The sequence below is a fragment of the Sceloporus occidentalis genome, unplaced genomic scaffold (assembly GCF_023333645.1).
Source record: "Sceloporus occidentalis isolate IW3139 unplaced genomic scaffold, rSceOcc1.0.p SCAF_198, whole genome shotgun sequence".
NCBI classification, from domain to species: Eukaryota; Metazoa; Chordata; class Lepidosauria; order Squamata; family Phrynosomatidae; genus Sceloporus; species Sceloporus occidentalis.
The window spans coordinates 995,243-1,022,404 of NW_028317178.1; the positions used below are offsets into that span (position 1 = coordinate 995,243).

A 27,162-nucleotide genomic window follows, 5' to 3' on the forward strand; every position below is an offset into this window, starting at 1 on the left:
CCGGGGGTCCAAGACCCAGAGACACCCCCCCCACACACAGACCCCCATCCGGCTTGGAGTATATAACAGGCTGGCGAAAGAATTTAGAAGACGAGGCGCTGCCCCGCATCGATACGTTGCAAATGGATTCCGGAACTCCCGAGAAGTCACGGCGGTTATTGGAACAAAGCAATCCTGGAGCGCTGCTTTGCGTAGAGCCGCGGTACTTGGAACATGGGTGCTACCGTGTTGTAACTCTTTGTTGCTCAGTATGGTGTGTTACAGAAAACACATTTCAGCTGAGAGACGCGTTTTTCTTTTGTTTGTAGAGTTAACTATATGTTATACAGGGCTGGCTCAGCCCTTCCTGCCGGAGAAATGCGTCGGGGTTGGCCCTTTATAACGTCCCTCTCCGGGAAGCCACATACTCGGCCCTTGCCTGTCTGCTGTATCACAGAGCCTCTGGAGGTGTGTGTGTGTGTGGGGGGGGGGGGGGTGTAACGAGGTCATTTCTCCTGCTGCATTTGGTTCCCCGACGCATTTCATGTTTGCTGACTCGAGACAATTCTTTAATGTTTGTCATGTACAGAAAATGCACTTGTTTTCCCTGTAAATAAATAAAAAATAAAATTTAAAAAAACGTGCATTTTTATTTCTTTATGGGGTGGAAGAATCTTTGTGTGGGGGGGGCTTCTCTCCAAAGGGGGGGTTTAAAATAGATGGGGGGGGGGGTTGTAATTCTTTTATTTAAAAGGCCTGAAGGATACTGCGGCCTTCCCACACTTGAAATGGCCACAGGGGCAATTATTGTTTAAGGGGTGTGGCTAGGGGCAGGGATCTATTTACCCCGTTCAGTTTATAAAGCCGTTTCCTGCTGTTTATATACACGTTATCACCCCCCCCCCCCCGGGCCGTGTGGCGTGTTGGTGACACGCGAGCAGCTTGCTTGTGCATGAGCTTTCCATGAGCGTCTCGGCGATCGACCTCGGGCTGTTCGCTTCCCCAGCAATGGGCAAAGTACATCGAAAGAGCTAAGAAATGCCCCTCTTTCCTCCCCTGATGCCCCTCTTTTCTAGGAGGTCAGAATGTTTGCTGGGTATGAGGGGATCGCAGGGTTCTACAGCCCTAAAAGCCCCCCTATAATGTGTATAGAAACAGCAGGAAACGGCTTTATAAATTAAACGGGGTAAATAAACCCCATTGTTTTTGCTCTAATGTAGGGTTTACCCCCTCGCTGCACTTTTTCTTCCCCACTTGCCATCTGGCCTTTTGGGGGCTTATACGGCAGCTCATTTTTGTTCATGTCTCTTGAAGACTTCATTGAGGGGGCACCGAGAAGCTCCGGCCCTCCCACGGGGCTTTTGGCCAGGGCAAGAAGTGGGTAATGTGCCTCTTCAGGGAGTAGGACCCCCAGGAGGAGAAGGTTTGGGGTCCATCATGCCTTATTTGGACTCTACACACCTACCAATGAAATGACTCCGTCCGATCGATGGGTGACCTAACACAAGAGTGCCTCTAATTGGTCGCTTCGGAGATCGGGAGGTCTACCTTGTTGGACCTTTTCCTGGTCTTCCCTGATGGGGGGTTTGGGGTGTTCAATCTATAAATACCCTGGGGGGCGGCACTGCCACAACAGCCCCTGTACCTGCCCTGTCCACGGAGGGCGGGAAGATGAGATGTAAAAAGGGCTACCAATATACGTAGCCGCCTTGGCGCACCCCGTAACTTACCTCTCTATTTGCCCCGTTACAGCTTTATGCCCCAACAGGAGATACCCCTTTCCCTCTTGCTTGTTGGGCATGGTTTGCATAGCTGCCAACAGTCCAGGATTTACCCAGGCAGTCCTGACACCGGCACCGATGGCCGGCTTCCCCGGTTATTGACCCCCTTGCGTCGCGGTGACGTCACACCACTGATTTATGACATCACAGGGCTATCCGCGCAGAGAAACCCACGTGTCGTTATTCCTGGGGGAACCCCCTCGACGAACCCAGCAGGACAGACTCGGAACGTTCTAGAACTTTTAACGTACTAGGGCTGGCCCCGCCCCCACCTGGTGTTAAATAGTTAATCACTGTAATAAATTTAAAAATAAATAAATATAAAAAAATAAAAATACAAAAAAATAAATAAAATAATATTAAGAAAAAAAAATAATTTGGGAATTTTTGCTGTTTTCTGATTGGGAGGGGTCACCCATCTCCAGAGGTGCATTGGGAGACCCTTCAAAGGGTTAAGACTAGTGCTGGCTGGCTTTATTTGAGCTGTAAAGGGAAAGAGCACACATTACCCAGCAGTGAGAAGGATAGAGGGGTGGGGAGAGAGAGGAGGAGGAGGAGGAGGAGGAGAGAGGGAGAGACAGAGGGAGGAGGAGGAGGAGGAGGAGGAGAGAGGGAGAAGCAGAGAGGAGGAGGAGGAGACAGGGAGAGGAAGGAGGAAAAAAAAACCTTAAAGAGATACATTGTTACTGGCAGTGGGGGGAAAAAACAGGGGCAGAAAACTGGGGCAAAAGCAAAGTGTGCAGGGCAGATAGGAGGCCATGGACACCCCCAGCAGGCATGTAACTCAGAAGTGACCCCAGGAGGGGGCAGATCTTTTTTTCTTGTTTGTCTTTTTGGTGGTTGTTAACTAGGAAGACTTTGGGGAGGAAAAAAAAGAAAAACAGGGGGCAGAGGATTTTGGACATTATGCAAGCCCTCAGCCCTCCCCAGCTGGGCAATATGGCTGCTGTTTGGAGGCTGGGGGCAGGCAAAGGGGGTAGGAGAGGAGGCTTGTGCTCAGGGCTGGCTGGGAGCTGGAGGCTGAAGCTGGGCCTCTAACTCAGGAGGACTCACAGAGGCCACACACTGCTGGAGAAGGAGGAGGTGAGAGAGGGAGAGGGGAGCGAGAGAGAGAAGAGAGAGAGAGAGAGAGAGAGAGAGAAGGATCTCCAGGATGGAGCCCAAACACAAGGAGTTACTGCAACAGTGTCACCAGAAGCTGGTGGAGTCCATCAGGTGTGGAGATAGACTGGTGGACCTCCTGGAGGAGGCTGGGACCCTTAGCGTCCGGGACAGGCAAGAACTGGACAGCGGCTGCTCTACCGGTAAGGACAAGGTGGACCTCTTGCTCAAGATGCTCCTGGTCAAGGAGAAGGACCACTTCCAAGACCTGAGGGTGGCCCTGGAGAAGACCGAACCCCATCTGCTCTCCATCCTCTACCTGAACGGCCTCGGGACTGGAGACAATGCAGGTGAGGAACCCCCCCCCCACAATAAAAACGTATGTGAGGGCGGTGGATCTGAGTACTGGGAGTTATGGATCTCGGTTAGCGTCGGCCAGGCTGCTGGACCTCCGCCTCTGGTAGACACTCGCAAATGAGGTATGCCGATGACATCATCGTGTGAAATGTGTCACTTTTCCAACACTGATGACGTCTCGGGTTATCTGATGTTAACCCCTAAACCCCCTATGACCTCATAAGTCATAGTATCAGGAACTGGAGTAGTTATTATAGCCGGATACCCAGCAGCTGTGGGTTGGGGTGCTGGGTTTGCACGTAGAGGTCCTCAGCCTCCAGGGTCTGTGTCTTTAGGGCCACACAGAGCACGAAAATCATCCGCCGTGTAACTTTTTTTTTTTTTTTTTTTTAAAGTTGAATTTTGGCAAATTAATGGTTAATTATTGTGTTTTGAGTGTGTTGAGGTTATCTGCGTAGCGCCAACATAAGCCGTAGAGCTGAAGGGCCGGAGCTGGACAGCCCTGACAGTGAGTAAGTTGAGCTAAGAAGTTGGAGGAGGGGGTTAATTCTAAAGCTGCAGTTCCACCGCCTCTGCTGAATTTAACACTTTAGTTAACTGCTAGGAACATAATTACTAAACGAGGCTGAACACTTTCCGGAAGTAATTATTTGTAAATTTTTTTTCCCCGGGAACTGTTAATTGTCATGTGACGCAAGCAGGCACAGTTGCCATAGAAACGACAAACGCGTCTTTAACGGTTCTGTACTGTTTTTGAGGAATAAAATGACAGAAGTGGAACCGCAGCTTTAACTGACTTCATACGAAGCATCAAACTCTAGTATTCTCACTTTTTTTTCTTTCAGCTGTCATGTAAAATATGTGCTGTTAGGAAGGGTTAAAAGGGGTTAAAGTGCGCTATTTTAAATAAAAATAATAATTTTACTTTTTAGTGAATTGATACATTTACTTTTTCATGAATAAATGATCAATTAACTAAAAAGTAAAGAAATTACTATTTAAAAAGGTAAAATAATATTTTGACTAATTATTTTTTACATTTATATGCATTTTATTTTTTTAATAACAAAATAATTTTACTTAATAAACAATAATAATAAAAAAAATGTAGTTCTTATATAATAACAATACTAATATTTTACTTTTTAATAGTAATATTTAAACATCCAATTATTATTATTACTATTATTTAAAATGGTAAAAAATAATATTTTGACTAATTATTTTTTACATTTATATGCATTTTATTTTTTTAATAACAAAATAATTTTACTTAATAAACAATAATAATAAAAAAAATGTAGTTCTTATATAATAACAATACTAATATTTTACTTTTTAATAGTAATATTTAAACATCCAATTATTATTATTACTATTATTTAAAATGGTAAAAAATAATATTTTGACTAATTATTTTTTACATTTATATGCATTTTATTTTTTTAATAACAAAATAATTTTACTTTTAATAAACAATAATAAAAAAAAAATGTAGTTCTTATATAATAACAATACTAATATTTTACTTTTTAATAGTAATATTTAAACATCCAATTATTACTACTATTATTTAAAATGGTAAAAAATAATATTTTGACTAATTAAAAAGTACAAATATATTTATTTAAAACATGCAATTATTACTTAATTAAAAAGGTAAAAATAATACATTTACTTTGTCATGGATACGTTTATTAGTTTTACCTTTTTAATTAAGTAATAATTGCATAAAAATATTATACATTATCATACATAAATATCTTAGACCCCCCCCCCCCGTTAAGGATATGCCATCTTAACTTCCTGTTCCCAGGATCGCCATGATTATTCCTCCCCATTAAGTTGCTGATTGGATCGGGCTTTACGAGGGTATTTGAAAGATGCTCTTCCATTAATTTGAATCTGTTTAATTGCATAAAGTGGACAAAGTAACTGAAGGATTTTTCAGTTTCTATGGAAACAACCTATCTTGTGCTTGCCGTTGCGTCACATGACATTTAAGTGTTCCCGGTAAAAATGATAACTGAATAGTTATTTACGGGAATGATTCTGACGTTCTGCTGTGTTAGGGATGATGCTTCTAATGCTGCATTTGAATTCAGCAGTGGAGGTGGAACCGTAGCTTTACTGAGAGGGCGGTAGATAAGTGGAGCAGCCTCACAGCAGAAGTGGTAGAGGGTAATACAGTGAGGGAATTAAAACATGCATGGGATAGACATACGGCTCCTGAATCTAAACTTCCCTCCTTTCTCCCCACTTTCCTCCCCTGTCCTTTCTCTCCTTTCTTCCATTGTCCCTCTTCTCTCCTTTCTCTCCCATGTATATTTCACCCTTCTTTCCTTCCCTGTCTTTCCTTCCCATTTATTTTATCCTCTCTCCTTTCCATCCTGTCCTCTCTCTCCCATTTATTAATGTCTCCCTCCTTTCCTCTCCTGTCCTTGCTCTTCATTATTCCCTCTTTCCTCTTTGGTCATTTCTCTCCCCTTTATCTTTTCTCTCTTCTACTTTCCACCCCTGTGCTCTTTCCCATTTATTTGTTTTTAAACCTCTTTTCCTCCTCTCTCTCTCTCTCTCTCTCTCTCTCTCTCTCTCTCTCTCTTTTCCCCCTCTCTCTCTCTCTTTTCCCCCTCTCTCTCTCTCTTTTCCCCCTCTCTCTTTTCCCCCTCTCTCTCTCTCTTTTCCCCCTCTCTCTCTCTCTTTTCCCCCTCTCTCTCTCTCTCTTTTCCCCCCCCTCTCTCTCTCTTTTCCCCCTCTCTCTCTCTCTTCCCCCTCTCTCTCTCTCTCTTTTCCCCCTCTCTCTCTTTTCTCTCCCATTTGTTTTCTCTCCTTTCCTCTACTTTCTCTGTCATTACTTTCTTCTTCTCTCGTTTTCCACCCCTGTCCTCTCTCCCATTTATTTGTTTTCAACCCTCATTTCCTCTTCTGTCTCCCATTTTCCCCCTCCTTTTCCTCTCTCCCTGTTCTTTCTCTCATTCCCCCCCTCCTTCCTCCCCTCCTCTGCCATTTCTCCCTCCTTTCCTCCCTTGTTCTTTTTCTTCTATCCCTTCTTCTCCTCCCGTTGCCCCGATTTCCCAGACTTGCCCTCTTCTCCCCCCGCCCCCCCGGCCCCGTCTGGGGCTCCTAGGCCGCGGAGGAGTCCCGGTAACAATACACCCCTGACGTCGCGTGTAACACAGCACAGCTGGGCCGACTGGTTTCGCCGCTGATTAATAACAATGCCTCGTTTTGTTGTGTTCAAAGTGCGCTGTCATCGTACTGGTGTCTGTTAACCCTTTGGCCCCTGGCTTCCAGTGGCTGGCTAGTGGCCCCACAGCCGCGTTACAAGCTGCGGGTTTGTGTGCCCTTCGCGGACACCTGTAAGGAACTTGTTGCCTCTTGAATAACCCTCGACCGGGGCAGGAGCGCCTTATAGAATAATGCAGAGACTTTCTCCAGTGCCTAACGGGTTAAACGGAATAGCCATGAGCTGGATGTGTCCGTGGCCATAAAACGAGCTTGTGGCGCATGAAGCAATCTCGCCTCCGGAGAAGGAGAATCAATACGCTTGCTCCACTCGGCTGTAACCCTTTCAGCCCCGTGAGGACCCACGGTATGACCCGGCCTGGTTGCAGGACCTTGGGGTGGGCGGTGTAGATTGATTTTCCGGGTCTGGTTAGCATGGGCAACAACCTGGTTTTAACTCATTTTGTCCCAATAAACTCCCTTTATCTGGAGCCGCTGTGCTGTCAGTCATGTGATATTTGGGGTGGCTTTCCTGGCTCAAACACCACACTGAGCTGATGCTTTATGGCGATGCTAATGAAGTCTGTTCCATACAGCAAACAAAATGGTGGATTGACGATGACCGTTATTCTTCTAAAAAGCGTGACTATTCGTATGTTTTTATGTTTCTTTAAACAGGCTCTACCTACAGCGTTCTCACCACTATGCCGTCGGACTCGGAGAGCAGCGGCTCCCTCAGCAGTGTAGGTAAGAACCCAGCAGCAGGTAGTGGGGTTGAAAGCCCTAGGCTCCTACTAATGGTGGGACGCCATTCTCTGTAGGGATACCTTTTGTAATTTCCTTCTCTATATAGATGGAGTTATGTTGCCCTGTTCAGGTCAGAACTTTGTGGTCGAACTCATCTATAATCAGCTAGATGAGTCCGTAAAAACCCCACTGCTCTGTGGTTGAAGACGTATTGCATACAGGTCTTTGGCTGAGAAGATGACATATAGCGAACGGGCCTTGGGCTCTGGAGAAGACATATAGCCTAGAGAGGTCTTGGGCCCAGGAGAAGACATTTAGCTGGAGAGGTTTTGGGCCCAGGAGAAGACATTTAGCCTGGAGAGGTTTTGGGCCCAGGAGAAGACATTTAGCCTGGAGAGGTTTTGGGCCCAGGAGAAGACATTTAGCCTGGAGAGGTTTTGGGCCCAGGAGAAGACATTTAGCCTGGAGAGGTTTTGGGCCCAGGAGAAGACATATTGCCGGTCGAGGTTTTGGGCCCAGGAGGAGACACACAGTGTACAGGTCTTGGGCTGTAGCATAATTGGTGTTTATAATGCTTGTCCTGCCTGTTTTGCCCCCTCTAGGTACGTCCAACAAGCCATCGTCCCCTCCCCCTTCTGCTGCAGACAGCCGTCACGCGAGTGAGAAGCTGGAGACCATATTGTCCCAGCTGAGACAGGTAACACGTGAGAGGGACGAGCTGCGAAAGAGGCTGGCGTTGTCCTCTCCAGGGTCAACCTTTGACGACTGCAGGTAAAAGAACAATTCTTGAGGCGATTTAATGAATAAGCTAGTATACCCAGAAGGTGACGTTTCTCCTTAGCAGATCAGAACCATCTAGGAAGTTGTTTTTGTCTTACTATACCCATCAGGTGACTGCTTTCCTATCACGTGACCATTTTTAGTGTTCCCTTAAAAAAAATTATGCAGCGTTTTGCGTGATTTAAGATTCATTTCAACATCCGATTCCCCCCTAATTCGGTTCCAGGCCAAGTTCCAATCTTACTCCAGATTACGAGCGTCTCAAAATTCAGTGCATGAAGGCGATGTCGGAGCTGGAAGCGTTACAAAGCCAGCACTCTAAAGCACTGAAGAAGTGTGAGGAGGCCGCCAAGGAGGCAGATTTTTACCAGTGAGTCTGAAGACATTGATTATTTACCCCGTAGGGATCTCCTGGCAGTTAATGGGTTAAAAAAGCATTTTTTTGTAAAAATTTTTTTATTTTAGTTAAAGGTTCCATTGGGGGAAAAAAAAAAATTCCAAAAAAAAAACTTCTTACAAAGTAATTTAAGCTTATAATAAACGCAAATTATCTTTGCCAACTTCGTATCCTCGTATTTGTTGTTGTTATACCAGTAGCACTTGATGCTGAAATTTGATTGTATGTTGTCTGGATATATGAAGGAAGAACCCACGTTTTGACATTCATCTTCCCTACAGCACGTTGCACAGCCGCGTCCTGAGTGACCAGACGCAGCTACAGGAGGACAGCGAGAGCCTGCGCCGGAAGCATGCGCAGCTGCAGCGCGAGTATACGCACGTGCAACAGTCCTGCCAAGACCTCAAGAGGATGCACGAAGCCGACCAGAGGGAAATCTCAGAGCTCCGTCGTCAACAGCAGCTGGTAATTTCCATTCGTTACGGTTTCACCAGGAGTGTCGGAGAACCCAACGCGTTTTGAAGTTGAATTTTTTTTTTTTGTCGCTACCAAAAAAGTAGATTTTTGGTTTTCAAGAGATCCCCAAACTTTAAACCACAAGACTTTTATATACGGCGTGTCCATATAGAATTAAGTAAATGGAATTTATATACTAAAGTGTCTCATCACCAAAATAAAATATATTTCAGCATAATAAAAAAAAAAGAGCTAAATATATTAAATATTTAAAGCAAAATTCTGCCAAATTCATACAATTATTCACACGTTTTAAATATGAAAATAACGAATCTTGACATTTATTAAAATTATGGAAAATATTTGAAATCAAACATTATTCCCAGCATATATTCTCCTTCTTCGTCCCAAGGTGGTCAAGCAGAACGGTTCCTCCGAGCTAATCAATAAGTTGTACGACACGGCTTTGGACAAGCTGGAAGGTGTGAAGAAGGATTACGACTCTCTGCGCAGGCAGTACAATGAGAAGGTGTCCACTCATAACTTGGACCTGGGTCGGTTGGAGCAGAGCGAGGAGGAGAAGAGGAGCCTGCAGAAGCAGCTGGAGGGGTTCCTGAAGCAGAGGGACAGCGCCGTGCAACTTCAGCATCAGTACTCCTCTTCTATGAGAAGGTAGAGGACACGGATGCCCCCTTCATGCTAGAGATGGTACTGGGCTAAAGGCGGGTGGGCAGGATGGTGATCTAAACCAACAATAGGATTGTATGGAGATACTGCGTTTTGCTGGGGGGACCCAGTGTTGGCTCAAGCCAAACTGCTGGCCCATCAAGTGTGGAGGAGATACAAGTTAGACCTCTCCCCTTCTGTGCTTTTGATCCTTTTGCATGTTTTCTGTGTCTGGCGGGAGAGCCTAAACCATGCCAGGGTTTTATCTCACAAGGCTCGGTGATAGGTGGGTAAGGCCTCCAAGATTTCTGATAAAAGTAATAACCATGTAGCTCCAAGCGAGGTTGACTTGCAAAGGTGGGTTAGAACAGATAACCCTTTGTCTCTGCTGAACTTCTTTGTGGATTAGGGTAATTTCTTACCTAGACCAGTTCTGCCTTATTTCCTTTTTTATTTTTATTGGCCATCGTTTTTTTCCCTAGGCTTTTATGCTTTTATTACTTTATTTTCCTCCTCGCGGCTACATCAAAATGTTTTGTTTGCCAGGTCAACCCAAGAACAATGTGTTGAATGAAATTCGGTTGTTTGAGTTTCTGGGCAGAGGAGAAGACATTCCACTAAAAGGAATTGGGTTATTTGGTCTTCCCGCAGGTACGACTCTATCCAGCAGGAGCTGAACAAGGCAACCTCACAGAACAAGGAGCTACAAAGGGAAGTGGAGAGGTTGCAGGCTGAAGCCACGCGTTTTAAGACGATGCAACTGAAAGCGGTCAAAGATGCAGAAAAATACAAGGAGGCAAGGGACTCTGTGTTCAACGAATATCGCCTTATAATGAGTGAGCGGGACCAGGTCATCAAGGAGATGGACAAGATGCAGACAGAATTGGAGATGGCCCAAGGGCGGTTGAAGAACAATTCAAGTGACAACAGGGTGGCAAGTGAGGAGATGGAGGCTCTTAGACAGGTAAGTGATGGTGAAAACATCTGGTTGGGCTTAAGTCAAGAACTTGGTCTTTCGCGGTACATGTTTGTAACTGGTAAGGGCAAGAAACGATGGGTGAAAAAGGGGCAGTGTAGGTGGCTTGTGTCCTGGAAGGATGCAGGTGCTTATTGTGGTGAGAAGGTTGACTTGAAAGCCATCAACATGTAGACGACACACACCATGTTTTTACTCCCCCGCCAGGAGCTGAACTCTGCTCTGGTCGAGCGAGACAGAGCAATCTTTGAGAGGAACGAACTCTTGGAGAAGTATTGCCATGAAGTGAAGGATAAGACGGAGGCCCAAAAGGAACTGGACCAGGCTTGTAAAGACATAGAGACTGTGAAGGAAGAACGCGACGTGGCGCGGAAAGAGCGTACGGAAGCCATTATTCAGAGAGACCACCTACTGAGGGAATACTACCAAGCCAGACAGGTATGGCTGTCGACTAGCTACGCCAGTAGTGAAACCAGGTTATTTAAACTTGCACCCCTAGACCATATCGCTTCCCATTTGTCTTATTCCCCCAAGGATGTCTACTCTGGTTTCATCTCCAAAAAGGTTCACCTTATGTTTGACCTTGTTGTAGTATTAAGACCTTTTTAGGGTCTAAAGCTTCAATATTTTCTACTATTTCGTAGAGATACATAAATTACTAGCTCCTGAATTATACAGTTTTAGTATTGAGCATCTGGGACATCCTTAAATGTGGTATTTACCCTCTGAACCCTCATATCTGCTTCTAAAATGTTTAGATCCAGGATTCTGCTACTCTAGATATGGAGAGAGCCAACAAGGAGATTGAAGTCCTGAGGAAACAGTACGAGGCCATGAGTCATGAGCTGAAGGAGGCCACCCAGGAAGCTGAGGTGGCCAAATGCAGGAGAGATTGGGCCTTCCAGGAGAGAGACAAGATTGTGGCAGAGAGAGAGAGTATAAGGTGAGTCAATCAGATCCAGCACTGGGTATCTCCTAGAGGTTTTCTCGCTGTCCTAAATCCTAGTGGTCCACTTTCAATAACTCAAAAGAAGTCATTTGGAATTGTGTGTGTCCATCAACTTTTGAGTTGACTTGGTCTTCCCCTCTGAAATGTTCTTTAGAAGGTTGAGTTGGTGTTCCTCCCCAAAACGTTCTTCAGACACTTTGGAAGCAGCCATTTTGGAAGCAGCCATTTTTCTCCTGAATGGCTTGCCTCTGTTATAGTATTGAGTAGTTTATTGACCCTGGACATGGAACCTTCATTAGTTGTGATCATTGCAGGACTCTGTGTGATAACCTTCGGAGGGAGCGTGACCGGGCAGTCAGCGAGTTGGCGGAGGCTCTGCGTAACTTGGATGACATGCGCAAGCAGAAGAACGATGCTACACGGGAGCTGAAGGAACTGAAGTGAGTTCAGAACAATCAGAGTGCAGCTCTTATTGAATATAGTATATTCTGTCATGGCCTGTATTGACGCTGTCCGGTTTAACCCTTTGCAGGGAGAAAATGGATAACCAGATCGAAAAGGAGGCCAGATTTCGGCAGCTGATAGCTCACAGCTCACACGACTCGGCCATCGACACCGACTCTCTTGAATGGGAGACGGAAGTAGTGGAGTTTGAGAGACAGAAGGCGAGTAGAGAACATGCCTGCGTCCCAGCGTGGATGTGTAGGGAAGCTGTGTTCCAAGGTCACGTAACGGTATCTACATTTTGGATTTAACTTCTCAAAATCTATCATTTGTAGGCCTCCTTACCACAGTTTGAAAGTCAGGGTACCATCTTGTCATAGACAATTCTTGGTGTTTTGTCCGGTTACTTAAGAGTCTGTTCTCCTGCCTCTTGATAGGACGACATGGACCTCAATGCTCTTGGCTTTGATGTAGCCGACGGGGTGAATGAGCCCTTCTTTCCTGGAGACAGTGGCATTTTTGTGACCAAGGTGGATAAAGGCAGCATTGCTGATGGCCGGTTAAGGTACCAGTTGACTTTTAGCGTGTGTGCATGCATTGTGTCCTTGTAACCATTTGTTTTTTTTAGATGATACATCTGGCTGAATTCGCTGTCTGGTCTAGGACTAATTTAAATATTTTATGAGATTGGAGACCATATCTTTAAGTCCATTGGAATTCTATTTTTTATTCTTCTTAAAGACCATTGTGTGTTCTAATGTCCTCCTGGGCAGGGTGAACGACTGTCTAGTGAAGATCAACGATGTGGACCTCACAAACAAGGACCGCAAACAAGTGATTAAAGCCGTGCTGAGCGGAGGAGACGTGATCAACATGGTCGTACGCAGGAGGAAATCCTTGGGCAGCCGTGTTATAACGCCTATCCACATCAACCTGGGAAGCCAGAAAGGTGAGGAGTCTGGAATAATGGTCACCTTACTTGGGACTTGGGACCTTATAGCCCACCCGAAGTGCACTCTATCCAGGCGACCTTTATTTATCTGGTTGACCTTCTCTATTTAACCTGGTACCGTGGGTAAACTGTTTTCATGGTGGTCATCTTAATCTTCCAGATTTAAGATGCATCGTACATAGTTTTCCTGCTTCTGGTCATCTGGCTTCGTCGATAATAACACGCGTCCATCATCAAAAAATCTATCTTTGTAAAGTATTTGTTTGGGAGAACATAAGCAAAAATGGGCAACAGGTGAAGGTTATATATTGCTCAAAGGGGGCCAAACCCGTCCTGCTGACCACAAAAATGGACTGTCTAGAAATCTCACCGAGTGGGCATGGATGTGACCCCTCTTTTTCTGCCCTCCTGTGGTCATCTATGCAGATTGCGAATAACCTACTCTGCCAGTGGCCATATTTAATTTTTTTTTTTAACTAGATTTTTCTGATGTGTCCGTTTTTTTTTGCTTTTGTTTTGTCTTCATTTTCCGCAATCTTCATCGTTTTTAACGCCTTTCTTTCTGCTCAACAGACAGCGGTATCTCTTTAGAGAGCGGAGTGCTTGTGGCTGCGGTGCTGCCAGGGAGCCCAGCGGCCAAGGAAGGAACCCTTGTTCCTGGAGACAGGATAGTGGCCGTGAGTTTACGGGTCCAAACCCAGCCTTTTAATGCCTAATATCCGTGTTTAATATGATGCCAATCACAAAACCGGTTCGAACGCAGCCTCCATTTGTGAGAGTTGATATGGAAATATGCAATGTCGTTGGCTTGGCTTGCACGCGACTCAAAGAGCCATTCCAGGGGTCTTTAACATATCACTTTTGGTTAATGAGATTTCAGAGAGGTGGTGTGGAGAACGTTTGACGTGCATGGATCTGGGTATCCATTGGTAATCGTGGCGCTGAGTTTGCCAGGACTGATATGTGACTCGTTTGAGCCTTTAATGGGCTTTCTTACTATTGAAGTACAATATATTACCTTGGGTTTATTGGCCTTCCTGCACTTCAGCGGAAGGGTTAACATTTCTTCTGATGCGTTCTCTCTTCTCCAGATCAACGGCATAACTCTAGATAACAAGTCTGTCACCGAGTGCGAAGCTCTGTTACGCAGCTGCCGGGAATCTTTGAGTCTTTCCTTGTTGAAGGTAAATTTAACGCATCCCAAAGTATCTATTGGAGCCTCCAAAAATCACCTGGCAGATCTAAATGTTGATTTCTAGAGGACACAAAGCTGGATGTATAGAGAACGCTGGTAGAATCTATAAGAGAGCGCTAGAGACAAATAGGGAGCTATTGTCCCACAGAAGTGGAGCTGTTTTTAGATGCCTCTGAAGTGAAGCCACATCAACGTTGCCATGCTTGTGGGATTATGTGACATCGTTCCTTTTCTTTTTGGATAGCAAGTTCCTGTTACACTTTCTGAGTGTTCAGACATCAGGATTGCACCCAAGCATCTGAGTAGGACACCCATTGTAGGGTTCTAAGACATCCGAGTAGGACCACAGCTTCTTAGATGGTGGTAAGGCTTCCATCAGTGGCAAGTCAAGACAACTTGTCAAGAGGGTAGTCCAGCAACAAGGCAGTGGTTAGGTTGTCAATGGGTGGCTTTATCCACATGGCAACTGTGAGTTATAGGGTAAAGAACTGCCCCCCCCCAAAAAAAATGTTTAGCTGGTAAACAATATCTTTCTCAATTTTTTGGTAAATTGTTTTCAAGGAAGAGTCAGGCTTCGTAGGACTTTGAAGGACACCAATTCTGTTGTATTCACATTTGATAGGTTCTTTGTTTATTTTAGGTATTCCCTCCCAATACATCCTGGAGTGGGCAAAACCTCTTTGAGAACCTGAAGGAGTCCTGTCGGGTACTTCCCCCTAATATACAGTCTCAGAATAAAAGGAACGTGAAGAATAACAGCTCCACGCAGACAGACATCTTCTGCCCAGACATCATGGATCATAAGAAGGAAATGGCGGACGGAAATGGATCTGAGAGGGCTCTTCAGCTAAGTTGTCATAGCCATTCCGAGCACAGCCTGGGTTCCCTCGGGGGGGAAGTTTTCATGGGCCCTGGCTATGAGATGCTGGATGTACAGGGAGGGCCACTAGGTTTTGCAGACACTATAGAGGAGACACTGATTGAGGTGTCTACAGCCAAGCAGAGCAGTGGCACTTGGCCCAAAGTCATGGTGAGCCCAGGACATTCACAGAGTGAGTTCACCGTCTTCAAGAGGCCCAGACAGAGGAAGTCAATCTTTGATCCAGATACCTTTAAGAGACCTCAGACTCCTCCAAAAATGCCTTACCTTCCTCCTGTTCCTGTTCTAGCTCTCTCATCCCAGGCCCCAAAGCCAGAGAGGCCACCAACGCCTCCCACTCCGCCAAAACGCAGTGACTCGATCAAGTTCAAACACCGACACCAGTCTAGTTCTGCGTCAGACTCTACTGTAACGGCGGGGTCCCCACCTACAAGCCCATCCCCTGTCCCCATCCTGCTGACCAATCAGGATGGCTCCCACAAACCTCACCACAGTAGGGTCATTGGCAAGTGCTGCCGGGAAGATGGCAACGATTGTGTCTTGCCAGGCTTTCGGGGCAGCGGAGAGGTCGAAAGTTGTTTACAGAGAGCGGAAGAGCCTGAAGTGAAGAGGCCCAGGCCGCTATCTGCACCGGCTTTAAAGCACCGACTCGCACCTGTAGCTATCCCCCACACAGGCCTGCAGGTAGGTACTAGAGTTGTAAGATAAGGTGATAAAACGTGTAATTGAGATTATCTTGCTGATTTAACAATACCTTATGCAGGGCCAGCTCAGCCCTTCCTGCAGATATAAGGTCACAATGTTGGCCGGGTAAAGCACTTGTGGCTTTACATGTTAAGTGTTTAGGTGTCCATTTCTATTGGTTCACCTTGCATCTGCAAATGGAGACAGGATACAGTCGTTGGTCTATAGTCTACTGCTAGGTAAACAACATGGCCACCATGCTTGCCGTAGATGGTCACCATCTCTTCTGCTTTACGACTGACACTTCCGGCAGGTACAGAAGTTCCCCCAGAGTCCAGAGGACCGATTTTCTCCTGAGCTTGCCCACGATTGTGTCCGTTTCTCCCCCACGCGCTTCCCCCGTCACAGTGAAACGTTTGCGGCTTCCATGTGTGCGCCAGGAATGTCAGGTGAGTGGTGGCTGGGGTACACCAGACAGTAGAGGTTAGATAGACTCCCTTGGGCTTTGTCCATTTAACTTTCTCAGAAAGGAGCGGCGCGTGGACCATATCCTACAGGGAAAAGGGGATTTGCCTTCTGGCGTTTGATTTCCTAAAGAACACAATAGAGATTTCCCTTTTTAAAGGGGGCTGTAGGAAGGGCCTGGGTATGATTTTCTAGTAGCCACAATAAAAAACAATGTCCTTAAAGTTAACTTTAGTTTCTTACAAATGGCTCAACTCTTAAATATAATGCTCTTGAAGGAAGACACTTTTGAACCCCGTTTCATCCTCCCAACCCCTGTGGGATATGGTATGGTCCATATCTGTGACACGGCTACCCTCTGCTAATTTCAGGTACTGTACCCCGGAGTCTGGCTCCATGCCCTGCCGTCACCGCGGTTTTAAGGAATCCAATCTACACGGCTTGGAGTCAACGGGTCCCTTCTAATAACTGCCCCTCGTCTACAGGGCAGGTTTGCTCACAGCACCAGCACCCGAGGTATGAGCTCATGGCTATATCAGGAGTCTGTAGGAGTCTAATTTACGTTCTATGTTAATTTACCCAACCTTTGTTTAAGTTAATTCATATTATTTGATTATGCGTGGAGCGGTACGTGTTAATTGGGTTTGGTTAAGGCAGCTGGACTCCGCTATCGTTTACGTGCCTGTTTGTTTTGGATAGCGCCCAACATCATGGCCGGCTGAGCCTGGACCTGAGTCACAAGCACCCGGCGGATTACTGCGAAAACTCTCGCCCCAGGGTACCTCATGGATCCAACTCCCTCCCCTCTAGCGCGAGGTTGGGTAAGCATTTTTGCTTTTGTAGCTCTTGTGGTTCAGATGCTTCCATGGAGCATTTTCAGTTTGGCTACTGGTGGGCAAGCAAGCAAAATAGAACCGGGCAGTTACTGCGAAAAGCAATGATGTGTGTGCATGTGGTCATGAGGCGTAGATATTGAGCTTTCTAGGAACGTATACTACCGTTTCCATCAGTTTGAGCAAGGGTTTCCGAGCCTTGGTGGCAGCTGGGAAATGTCATAATCCAATGGCCCATGACCAGAAAATGTGAATGTATCGTTGTGTTCTATGTTCTAACACGGTTTGTTTGAAAACCGGCAGGTTCCTCCAGAACGGAACGCATTAAAATCCACATTACCCCACGATACCCACGGTGTACTATGGGTTCAGACAGAGGTAAGTAGCAGGCCGAGGACAGATCAGTATCCTAAATGAATCCACATGTTACTATGGGACATTTGATTGATGGCCAACTACGACACTCAATGACTTGTGTATCTGCAGGTTCCTTGTCGCACTCTGAGTGTAGCAGTCCGAGTCTGGCCAGCCCTCCCCATTCACCTCTCAATTTGGAGACCTCTTCTTTCGCCAGCAGCCAGTCTCAGAACTCTGTTGCAAGTTTACCTAGGATCTCCATCAGCACTGTCCCCATGGGGGATCGACGGAAGGACAGGTGAGTAATGATTGGTCTTTCCCCTCATCGCCAATGTACACCCTTTCCAGAAGCCATCTTGGGAACTTTTGTGTCCTCGCTAATGGCTCTGGAAGAAATAACCCACATTAGTTGGTTCCAACTCTGGTCTTTTATTGAAATAGTTGGATGTGTTCATGAACTGAATGGTCTTGCATGAGGATGTCCTTTAATGTAGACCTGGAAGCCTGTGGCTTTGATCCACTGGTTTTATGCTTGTCTCCAGAATTTAACTGGTTCAAACTGGGATTATTTTAATGGTTCAGTTTAATCTTGAGGTCTACTCCCCCTGGAATCCATAATACCTCCTTGTGATGGTGTCCCACTGATCTCACTGTGCAATTTATCTTGCAAGGTCTTTGCTTGTATTAATGTGTTTTCTCTTTGTTTCCCCTGTTCCATTGACATTGTTCTTACCATTGTCTCATCTTTACCCTTTTCTCTCTCCACCTGTTTGTAATGTTTTACGTTGTGTTGTTCCTCCTCACCATATTGTTCCTTACTTTCATACCCAAACTGTTGAATATATCCTTCCCCTTTAACCTCTTCTCCCCAAGCCATTACTACCATCTCCCGTCCAGATATGTTTTCCGCACTAGGTCTTTAATGAGGCTTCAAACTCTTCCTAGACCAAGGTTTTCCTCAGTAAGGTGCTTGAGGTCAGCCTCTGTTCTCTTTGTCCGCTTTTCCCACCCTGCTTCTCGATGCCCCTGCATGCTACAAATGCACAAGCCCCATCCGGTTCCTTTTGGTCTGATATGTTTGGCAGGGGAAGGACCACTGATGGCTACAAAGCATTTGTGGTATTTCCTGCAAGAACGGTTTTAAACCATGCTCCCTGCATGCATGTGCACGTTAATGCCCCCCAAGAAGGTTCATAATGGATGCCGATACGTAGAATCTTCTAGTGTCAAAGGATTTTTTTCAGTCCATTGCTGGTCTTGGCTTTGTAAGCTCCAGAAAGCGTGGAGTTGAATTTGTATGCAGTAGTTGGTGCATGGCCATGTAGAACGTAGGTTCTCTCAGACTTTGGTCATTATCTGGTCTGTTGGCTCACCTGGAATTAAGAGATTCGCACTATTCCTGACAATGTCACAGCTTGTTAAGAAGTTGTTGAGATGAATGAAGGTCCTTCATGTTGCTTTCATGTGGCTGGATCTAAGAGTGAATTCTTTTTTTTTGTGGTGGGATGGACAAGTGGTCTTCAGTGGTCTACCTGACGTTAGAGTTTCATGAAAATCTTCGTTTCTTCAGGGTGCTTGGGGAATAGACTTGAGAAACAAATCAATGTTCAAGAAGTCCCAAGCAAAGAGATAAAATATGCGAGTATAGTACGAAAATTGCAGATCTACTGGGAGCCGATCTACATCCTTAGTGCTTTTGCATGTCGTCCTCCTGTTATGCTGGGATCAGTTCTTGTTGTCTCTTTTTTACACCTTGAATTATGTTGAAATGTATGTATTGGCTTGCTCTAAGGCTCTTAGGGCTCTCCTTGTGTTGCAATTTCAAGAGATTAGGCATTGTGGGGCCAAATATGGATGGGCTTAAACTTGGGTGGGGTTTTATTTCCTTGATGAAGGTCCGTTAACCTCCCAACTCCTTTTGCAGACCACTAGTGGAGGAGCCGCGGCACGTGAAGGTGCAGAAAGGCTCGGAGCCCCTCGGTATTTCCATCGGTGGTGGGGAGAGTGGAGGTATCTTTGTCTCTAAGGTTACTGTAGGAAGCATTGCGCAACAAGCGGGCCTAGAGTATGGAGACCAGCTGCTAGAGGTAAGTGGGGACCTTCACGTGGCCCATGGCACCTCCAAGATATGCAGGATCAAAACAGTTTGACAAAAAGAAATAAGATGTACAAGGAGTTCAAACAATATATAAGATTGTAGAACATTATGATATTGAGTTGGACCCATTGCTCATCCGTTCTGAGGTCAACATCAGGGAGTCTTCTCTTTTGAACATGATGGTTAGGGTCCTGCAGAAGCACTTTTAGTTGAGTTTGGTTTCCAGGTGAGAGTAAAAAAGATTCAGGCTTGGGTTGTAGAGTAGGTATATGTAAAAATAGTAGATACCATGCCATGAATAAGTTGACCAATATTGTCTGTTCTCGATGTGTGCTTATACATTGACCCATTGGGCTTTGTCCTTTCGTGGCAGCCATGAGAGGTGAGACTATTGAGTTTGTTCATCTTTGTGTCTTTGCCCACAGTTTAACGGCATAAACTTGAGGAACGCCACGGAGCAGCAGGCGCGCTTGATCATCGGGCAGCAGTGTGACACCATCACCATCTTGGCTCAATACAACCCGCACATGTGTCAGTCCATCCACTCTAGGTCCAGGTGAGGAGCAGATATTACTGCTTACCCGTGTCATGTGTGTAGTCTGGGCTTATATACAGTGAGACTTTAGGACTCCCAAAATAACCCAATTTTAATATATTTTTCTTGGCAACATGTTTTTTTGGCGGCACTGGCGGTTTTTGCTAATTCTCTGATCTGTTTCTCAATCACGTTTCCTTCCAGCTCGCGTCTGGACACCAGTATGTCTCATTCCACGCCACACAGCAGCGGGGCGGCCACGCCTGACAATCATTCCGTCATTGACACTGTGAGCGAGCAAGATGAGGGGACCATGACTCCTCCTTCCAAGGAGACCACGCCCAGCACAAGCCCACGCACTTCACTCAGGTGATGATTTGGGGCGACCCTCCAGTTGGGGCTCACCATCCTCCCTTTGTTTGGAAACATGGCTTGTCCCCCTTTGCGTGTCCACCGCTTGATCTCGCGCATACATCCTATGTAGTGGTTCCGGGGACTGACATCATAAAACTACTTTCTACCTTTTCTCCTTCGGCCAGGACCCCAGTGCATGGGACTAAGAAACACTCGGAGATCCGCACAGTCACCTTGTCCAAGTCCCCGGTGGAGCTGGGAGTTCAGATTTGTGGGGGCAACCTGTTCGGGATATTTGTTCTGGATTTGGAAGAAGAGAGCTCAGCTGGTGGGACTGAGGGCTTACTTATAGGGGACATGATTCTGGAGGTAAGTGTACGACTTACCAATTATTGGTAATTGGTGGCCAATTACCGGTCTGTTAAACTTTTGAAACGGGCATACGTTATTTTCTTTCTTATGATGTACCTCGATACAGAAGGACTTTATTAGGTCTCTTCACCCCTTTTCCGCTTCTTTATTTTCACTTTATCTGATGTTCCTTCTCCTTCTCGCCCAGCCCTTTTCAATCCCAGTTTCCATGTATTTTCTTTTTAATTTTATTTATTTAACAATTACATTTTTATTAAATAAAATAACAGCCAAAACATATGTATTTTCCCCCATTATTTTAAATGTTTTAGTATGGATCTGTGGAAATGAGAAACAAAACGGCAGAAGAAGCTTATCTGGAAATGCTCAAACCCGCGGAAAACATCCGGCTAAAAGTTCAACATAAAATAGACGAATTCAACAAAATCAAAGACGAGCCTGGGGATGGATTCTACGTAAGGTCAGTTTGCCAGAGGGACAGCTCTACAGCCAGGAGGACCTCCAAAGAACTGCCCCACGTATTTGGAGTCAAAGCTCCTACAACAACTTTAGAACTTATCAAGGAGGTCTTAAAAAATTGAAATGTTATATTTGTTTGCCTTCTGTGTGTTTAGCTCCATAGGTTGTGATCTTCTGAAGCTTGTATACTCTGGGGATTGATTCATTAAGATCAGTTGATGGTAACGCCATACTGTTGTGGGTATGGAAGAGTTAATTGTGGGTTTGTACGCTTGGTTGCAGAGCACTTTACGAGCGGCAAGCGGAGCTTTCACAAGAGTTGAGTTTCAAGAAGGACGACATACTTTACGTGGATGACACCTTCCTCCAGGGGACGTTTGGCATGTGGATGGGGTGGCAGCTCGATGAGAACGCCCAGAAGCTGGAGAGAGGGCAGATACCCAGTAAATACATGTAAGTGACACACGCAGATACGTGACCGGAAAAATGATTCTCAACCAAGTCTTAAAGTCGCGCCAGGAGGCCAGAGTGTGGCAGGAGCGCCAGGCACCTTCTTGAGAAGATCATTAAAGGTTGGCGTGTTGTCTTCTTCTTCCACCACGTTGCCTCTACGTGACATAATTTAATGATACAATCTTTTAACTGTTGGAATAATGCCGTCCTTCCCTCACGCACGCGTAAGGCGTGAACTAGACATTATTTTATGTGATAACTCGACTATTGCCACCTCAACCTCATCTAAGAGCTCCTGGTGGGACTATGCTCAGGAGAGAACCAGAGTTTATCTTCATTAAAGATGTGTAAAAATTGGATTGTGTTTTTATTTTTTTTTGTCCTTGTGAAACATGAGTGGAAAATACATTCTAAATAAAGCAATCTGGGTTTCCTCTTATTAAAGTGATCAAGGATGGTCTCCAAACCTGGTTCTGAAGGTTCAGAGTAATGTTGGAACCTTAAGCTAATTATGGATTTATATAGGCTTTAGTGGGGCTTGAGGACCCCTGGTCATCCTTGTCAAGCTTCACATATGCCATTATCCTTAAAACATCACCCCTATTTTATTCCCTCAGTATGGAGCAAGAGTTCTCGAGGAGGCTCAGCTTGTCGGAAGCGCGAGATGAAGCCGCGGGGAAGACACTCTCGGCTGCTGCTAGACGTTCCTTCTTCCGCAGGAAACACAAACACAAGCGCAGCGGATCTCGGGACGGCAAAGATCTGCAGGGCCTGGATACGATCAGCACGGATTCCATCCCCTTCCTGGACGGTAAGGCCATGAAGGACGTAGGTCAACTTCTGGGAGAAGCTGAGAGCGAAGTCGACTTCTGATTTTTTTTTTTTTTCTTCAAATTAATCAATCATCTTTTCTTTGTCCAGTAGCTTTATCTGTTTTTTGGTGGTTTTTTTTTTTTGTTTTTTGTTACTTGTGTCATTTTCTCATCGTGTAGACTCGATGAGCTTGGCCTACCAGAAGGTACAGAGGGTGGACTGCACCTCTCCTCGACCCGTGCTCATCCTGGGACCTCTGGTGGATGCCGTGAAGGATATGCTGGTAAAAGAATCTCCAGGGAAGTTCTGCAAGTGTCCTCTTGGTAAGTTTGGTGCAAATAGTTGCTTGGTATCCCTTCTTCACCGAGAAAAAGGAACTATTCTGATACCGAAGGAAACAAAGGGAAAAAAATTTGGATTTTATCTGTAAATAATTATGTAAATGATCAAATAAGCACAATTGATACTAGTTTTAATCCACAATTTTTTCCTCATCTTCCTGATATGGCCTCTCAAAGCTCTCTGATCCACCAGAAAACCCAAAACATGAAGTGGTGGTGGCAATTGTGGGTCTGTTGGTGTAGTTTCTTTTCCAAAGTAACCCATCTGTTTGTCGTGCAGAGGTAATGAAAGCCTCCCAGCAGGCCATAGAGCGTGGGGTGAAGGATTGTCTCTTCATAGACTATAAGCGTCGTAGCGGCCATTTTGATGTCACCACAGTGGCCTCGATAAAGGAGATAACGGAGAAGGTATCCTCTATAAGTCATTAGGTGTCTGATTTCTTCGTCTCTCATCTTGTTGGCTGATTTTCATGTGTTAATGATGGTTCACTTTTTTTTTTTTTTTTTTTTTTTTTTATCCCCAGGACTGTCACTGTCTGCTGGACATTGCACCCCACGCCATTGAACGCCTCCACAGCGCTCAAATCTACCCCATAGTCCTGTTTATCCGGTACAAAAGCACTAAGCAGATCAAGTGAGTTATTCCAATGCCTCGCACGTCCCTTTCAGGAATATTGGCTGAGAGGTCGAGCTCTTGTAGGCCAAGTGAAGTCTCCTCCAGGAGTTATGAGACCCCTTTCCCCAATGGATGGGGAACAGTTCCTGCGAAGAGGGGTGGGACTGTCACAATAACCGGCCATTGTTAGAAGTCCGCATGGTCGGTGCGTGGCCACCTATCCGCCTCACAGGAAGGGCCACGTGGGAGCTGTAATGGAGGTTTACAGACCTAAATTGATTTTCCAGCTCCTTGGGGAGGTCAGGTGAGATCAGAGAATCTCTCAACCAGTGACCATAAGCAGGACAGTTGGACAGTGCCCAAGCATCAGGACTGCCCTGCGAAAACTCGGACTGTTGGGAGGTATGATAGATTTTGCTAGGGGTATCTGTAGAGACCTCTCCTATTGAGAGGAAGGCATGGTTACAATCGGTTTTCCTTCAAGGACCCAAAGATTCTGACAACTATGCTGGACCCGTATTGACCCAGCAGGTGGCACTATATGGCTTGAGGTCTCCATGCTTCCGTATAGCTCGGCAAAGGGTTACATAATAGCTTGATAAAACTGATGTATAAGCTTTGATGGGGTGGCTTTTATTTGTAACAGAATGGCATTCCATCAATAAAATCATGTGATGTGTTCTCTATCCAGGGAGCAGAAGGACCCGATCTTTCTAAGGGACAAAGTGACGCAAAAACATTCCAAAGAGCAGTTTGAAACCGCACAGAAAATTGAGCAGGAATACAGCAAGTATTTCACAGGTAGGTGGACATACCTAGGTGGTAGGTGGTCAAAAGTCGGTGGTGATCATAGATCATGCCAAGAGCCGAGTAAGATGCCAGATGTACCTCCAGCTTGGTGAAGTCCTTATGTTTACTGCCCCTACTGTAACAAAACCTTTGCATTCTGGAATGGGTTGGAAATATTTACCGAGTTCTTGCCCTGGTTTTTTTGTCTTCCAGCTGTGATCCAGGGGGGTGCCCTGATTAGTGTTTGCACTCAGATAATCTCGATTGTGGAGCAGGAGCAAAACAAAGCCCTGTGGATCCCAGCATGAGCGACGTGAAACAGCCGTACCCATGCTTCGTTGACACCCGTCCATCGCTGGTCTTCTGCCGTAACGCTTGCGGTGGTCTTTTTCGAAGACTTGACAATGGGTATTTCTAAGAAGTTGGGGACTTCACAATGGATAAGCCACTGAACGCATCTCCGAGTCAATGGAAGCACCGCAAAGTCCACCGCTCAATGGATAATCAGCTGCTAGGAGATAAAGCCAATGAAGCAGAGACATGGAGGAGCCCTTGCCTTATCATTAATGGACTCACCGAAGCCTGCATTGGCAGGAGGATTAGGAGTAGCCATTGAAATGTCAATGGTGAAGCTGTAGACTAAAGACATGGACACTCCAGAACCATCATGGGATTTTAGGAAGTCAATGTAAAGCGAAAACCCTGAACACAAACCGATATCTCGAGATGTGGTGGTTGGAGAGTCTCCAGAAGTTCTTTTGAAGGACAAATTGTTGCGTATGGTGGACTTTGCGTCCCATAATGATCTGACTCGAGAATTATAGGTACTAGATATGATGAGGTCATCTGGTAACGAACTTTTTCCTCTCCATATTTATTGGGACTTAGTCCGGGTCCTTTTGGCACCCTTATAACACTACATTAACCCGTTCACTGCTTGGGGAGGGGCCAGCCTTGGGTCCCTTCCACCAATGACACTTTAAAAATTGAAGTGGCCTTTTGTAGCTCAGTAAAATATTTTAAATCCTTAGGGTCATCTTGCACTTTACAAAGTAATTTTTTGTGTGGTTTAAACACCTATAATACCATGGATACCTCCTTTTACAAAAATCATATAAAAAAAAAAATAAAAAAAAATCGACAATTCATTCCTGATTCACACCCCACCTACTGATTGTACCAAGACTTGCGTATTTTGGCATTGGGATAAGAACTCAGTGTGTCTCCCCCTCCTGCGAAACGGTTAACATTCTATTCTTTCCATTTGTATGTTTTTGGGGGTTTTTAAAAAAAATAAAAATAAACCATTGGGCTCCAGCGGCAGACATGTCAGCCATGGCAAAGGCGCCATATTTCTATATAAGTTACAAATATCCTGATTCACCAATATTACCTTTATTCACCTCAATTATTTTTTTTGTTTGTTTTTTTTTATGCCAGCAGACTAGAAAAAGGTACTCCAAAAAAAATAAATAAAAAATCCCCTGTAAACTTTCCTGAATTAAATATATTTATATAATAAAAACCAAACAACCAATCAGAAACCACTCTTCAGAACGTTCGACTGTCATTGAGAAACGCGTCTGATTCCAACTCCGAGCAGCCTCTCCTAAAAGGGAATTTTACATTTTTTTTATTTTTTTTTTCCTTCCCCAAAAATAAACTGATTTTTTCTTTTTTTTTTTTTTTCTTTTAAAATGGCAGTTGTTTGGGGGTTTCCATCCCCACCCCCTCTAGGACTGAGTTGGGGGGGGGGGGATTGTACTACGGTCAGGATCTCAGAAAACGTATTACTGGAAACGGTAGATATTTCAGTGAATGTGTTGTAGAAAAAAATAATAATAATAAATGATTTGTCTCTTTTAAATGAAGTATTTTTTTTTTTATTTGCCAATAATTATAATATGCACATTAAGAAAATGAATATGATTCATACAGCTTCCTTCGCCCTGTCTAAAGGTTTGGGGGCCAAAGAGTTGCTCTGCAGGGGAGGGCAGAATAATTATGCAAATCACGCAAGACTGGGCATCAGATGCTAAATCTGCATGGGGCTTTTTTTTTTCTCTCGAAGGGGCCCAATATATTAACCCTTTCATTCTGCAGTTATAGGTCAGCCCAGAAAATGAAACAGATTTTTGGGGACACATTTATGGTGAATATTAACAATAGCAGTTTTTTTCTTTTAACTGAACATGGAAGCAGTTAAAAAAAAAAAAAAATAAAAAAAAAAAAAATAGGGTGTGGAAGCATATTAAAGGGCCGGTAATGTTTCAGGCAGCCCCAAACGCGTATTAAAGTGCTTGGTAGGCATTCGTTAACCTGTAAGAGAAGCGGCGGATTTGTGGTCAAATTATGGAATTAACAGGGAAAACCTTAAATTGATTTAAAAAAAATATATATTTTATTACATTTAATTATATGGGGAAGCCTTAGAATTAGCAGCGGACTAAGGAGACCATGGCATTAGTATTGGGGTACTGAGCGCCCCTAGAATAAGAAAAATAGGCCGGGGAGGGGGGGCTTGAATAAATAATTGGACACAGGGAGCCCCTAGAATAACTAAGTTACAAGAATGAAAGATATATATATAAAGAAAATTGGGGTAAAATATTTTTTTTGCTGGGTGTATGTTTTAACAACTCCCATCATGCTGCGCAAGCATATGCTAACTACCATCAAGCTCAGGCTAAGCACAATATTAGTTATTGACCACCACAGCTATAATGCCAAATGTGGCGTGGATTACCAACCACTCTGGGACTTCATAGGGACCACAGCCCCCCCAGGTTTATCCAGCTCATGGACGAGCATGATGGGGATTGGACGTTTACATTAAAAGCTTTTCAGCCCCAACCTCTTTACCTTCTTTACTAATCTGTGGGGTGCCTTTGACAGAGGAGCGGGGTGAGTTCTGCACCGCCTTTACCTGCACAGCCCTCCATATTACAACCTGAATGCGCAACTAACGGCTTTTTAAATTCCTCTGCTCTGCTGCCACCTAGTGGCCCCTGGGTGCAATGCACACGGTTTAAAGTCACCTCTGTGCAAGGGCATTCAAACTCTGGGCCAGCCTATTGCTGGAATTGTCATAATTGTCATAATGCCCAT

General features: G+C 45.0%; 1 protein-coding gene across 1 annotated transcript; it reads left to right on the forward strand.

Moving 5' to 3' along the window:
* The first annotated feature begins 2,913 nt into the window (after window positions 1-2,913).
* Window positions 2,914-24,362, forward strand: LOC149278204 (disks large homolog 5-like). The gene is made up of 33 exons (XM_089502234.1): window positions 2,914-3,211; window positions 7,122-7,190; window positions 7,793-7,961; window positions 8,197-8,340; window positions 8,649-8,832; window positions 9,236-9,495; window positions 10,141-10,453; window positions 10,673-10,903; window positions 11,224-11,408; window positions 11,729-11,854; window positions 11,947-12,079; window positions 12,296-12,423; window positions 12,632-12,807; window positions 13,384-13,487; window positions 13,902-13,994; window positions 14,646-15,569; window positions 15,883-16,018; window positions 16,406-16,550; window positions 16,734-16,855; window positions 17,171-17,245; window positions 17,354-17,522; window positions 19,149-19,311; window positions 19,748-19,878; window positions 20,062-20,226; window positions 20,397-20,580; window positions 20,895-21,043; window positions 21,325-21,495; window positions 22,113-22,306; window positions 22,488-22,631; window positions 22,930-23,057; window positions 23,174-23,283; window positions 23,957-24,066; window positions 24,268-24,362. Exons 1-33 carry the CDS (start codon window positions 2,914-2,916, stop codon window positions 24,360-24,362), a joined length of 5,928 nt encoding a protein of 1,975 aa, XP_089358360.1.
* The last annotated feature ends 2,800 nt before the right edge of the window (window positions 24,363-27,162 follow it).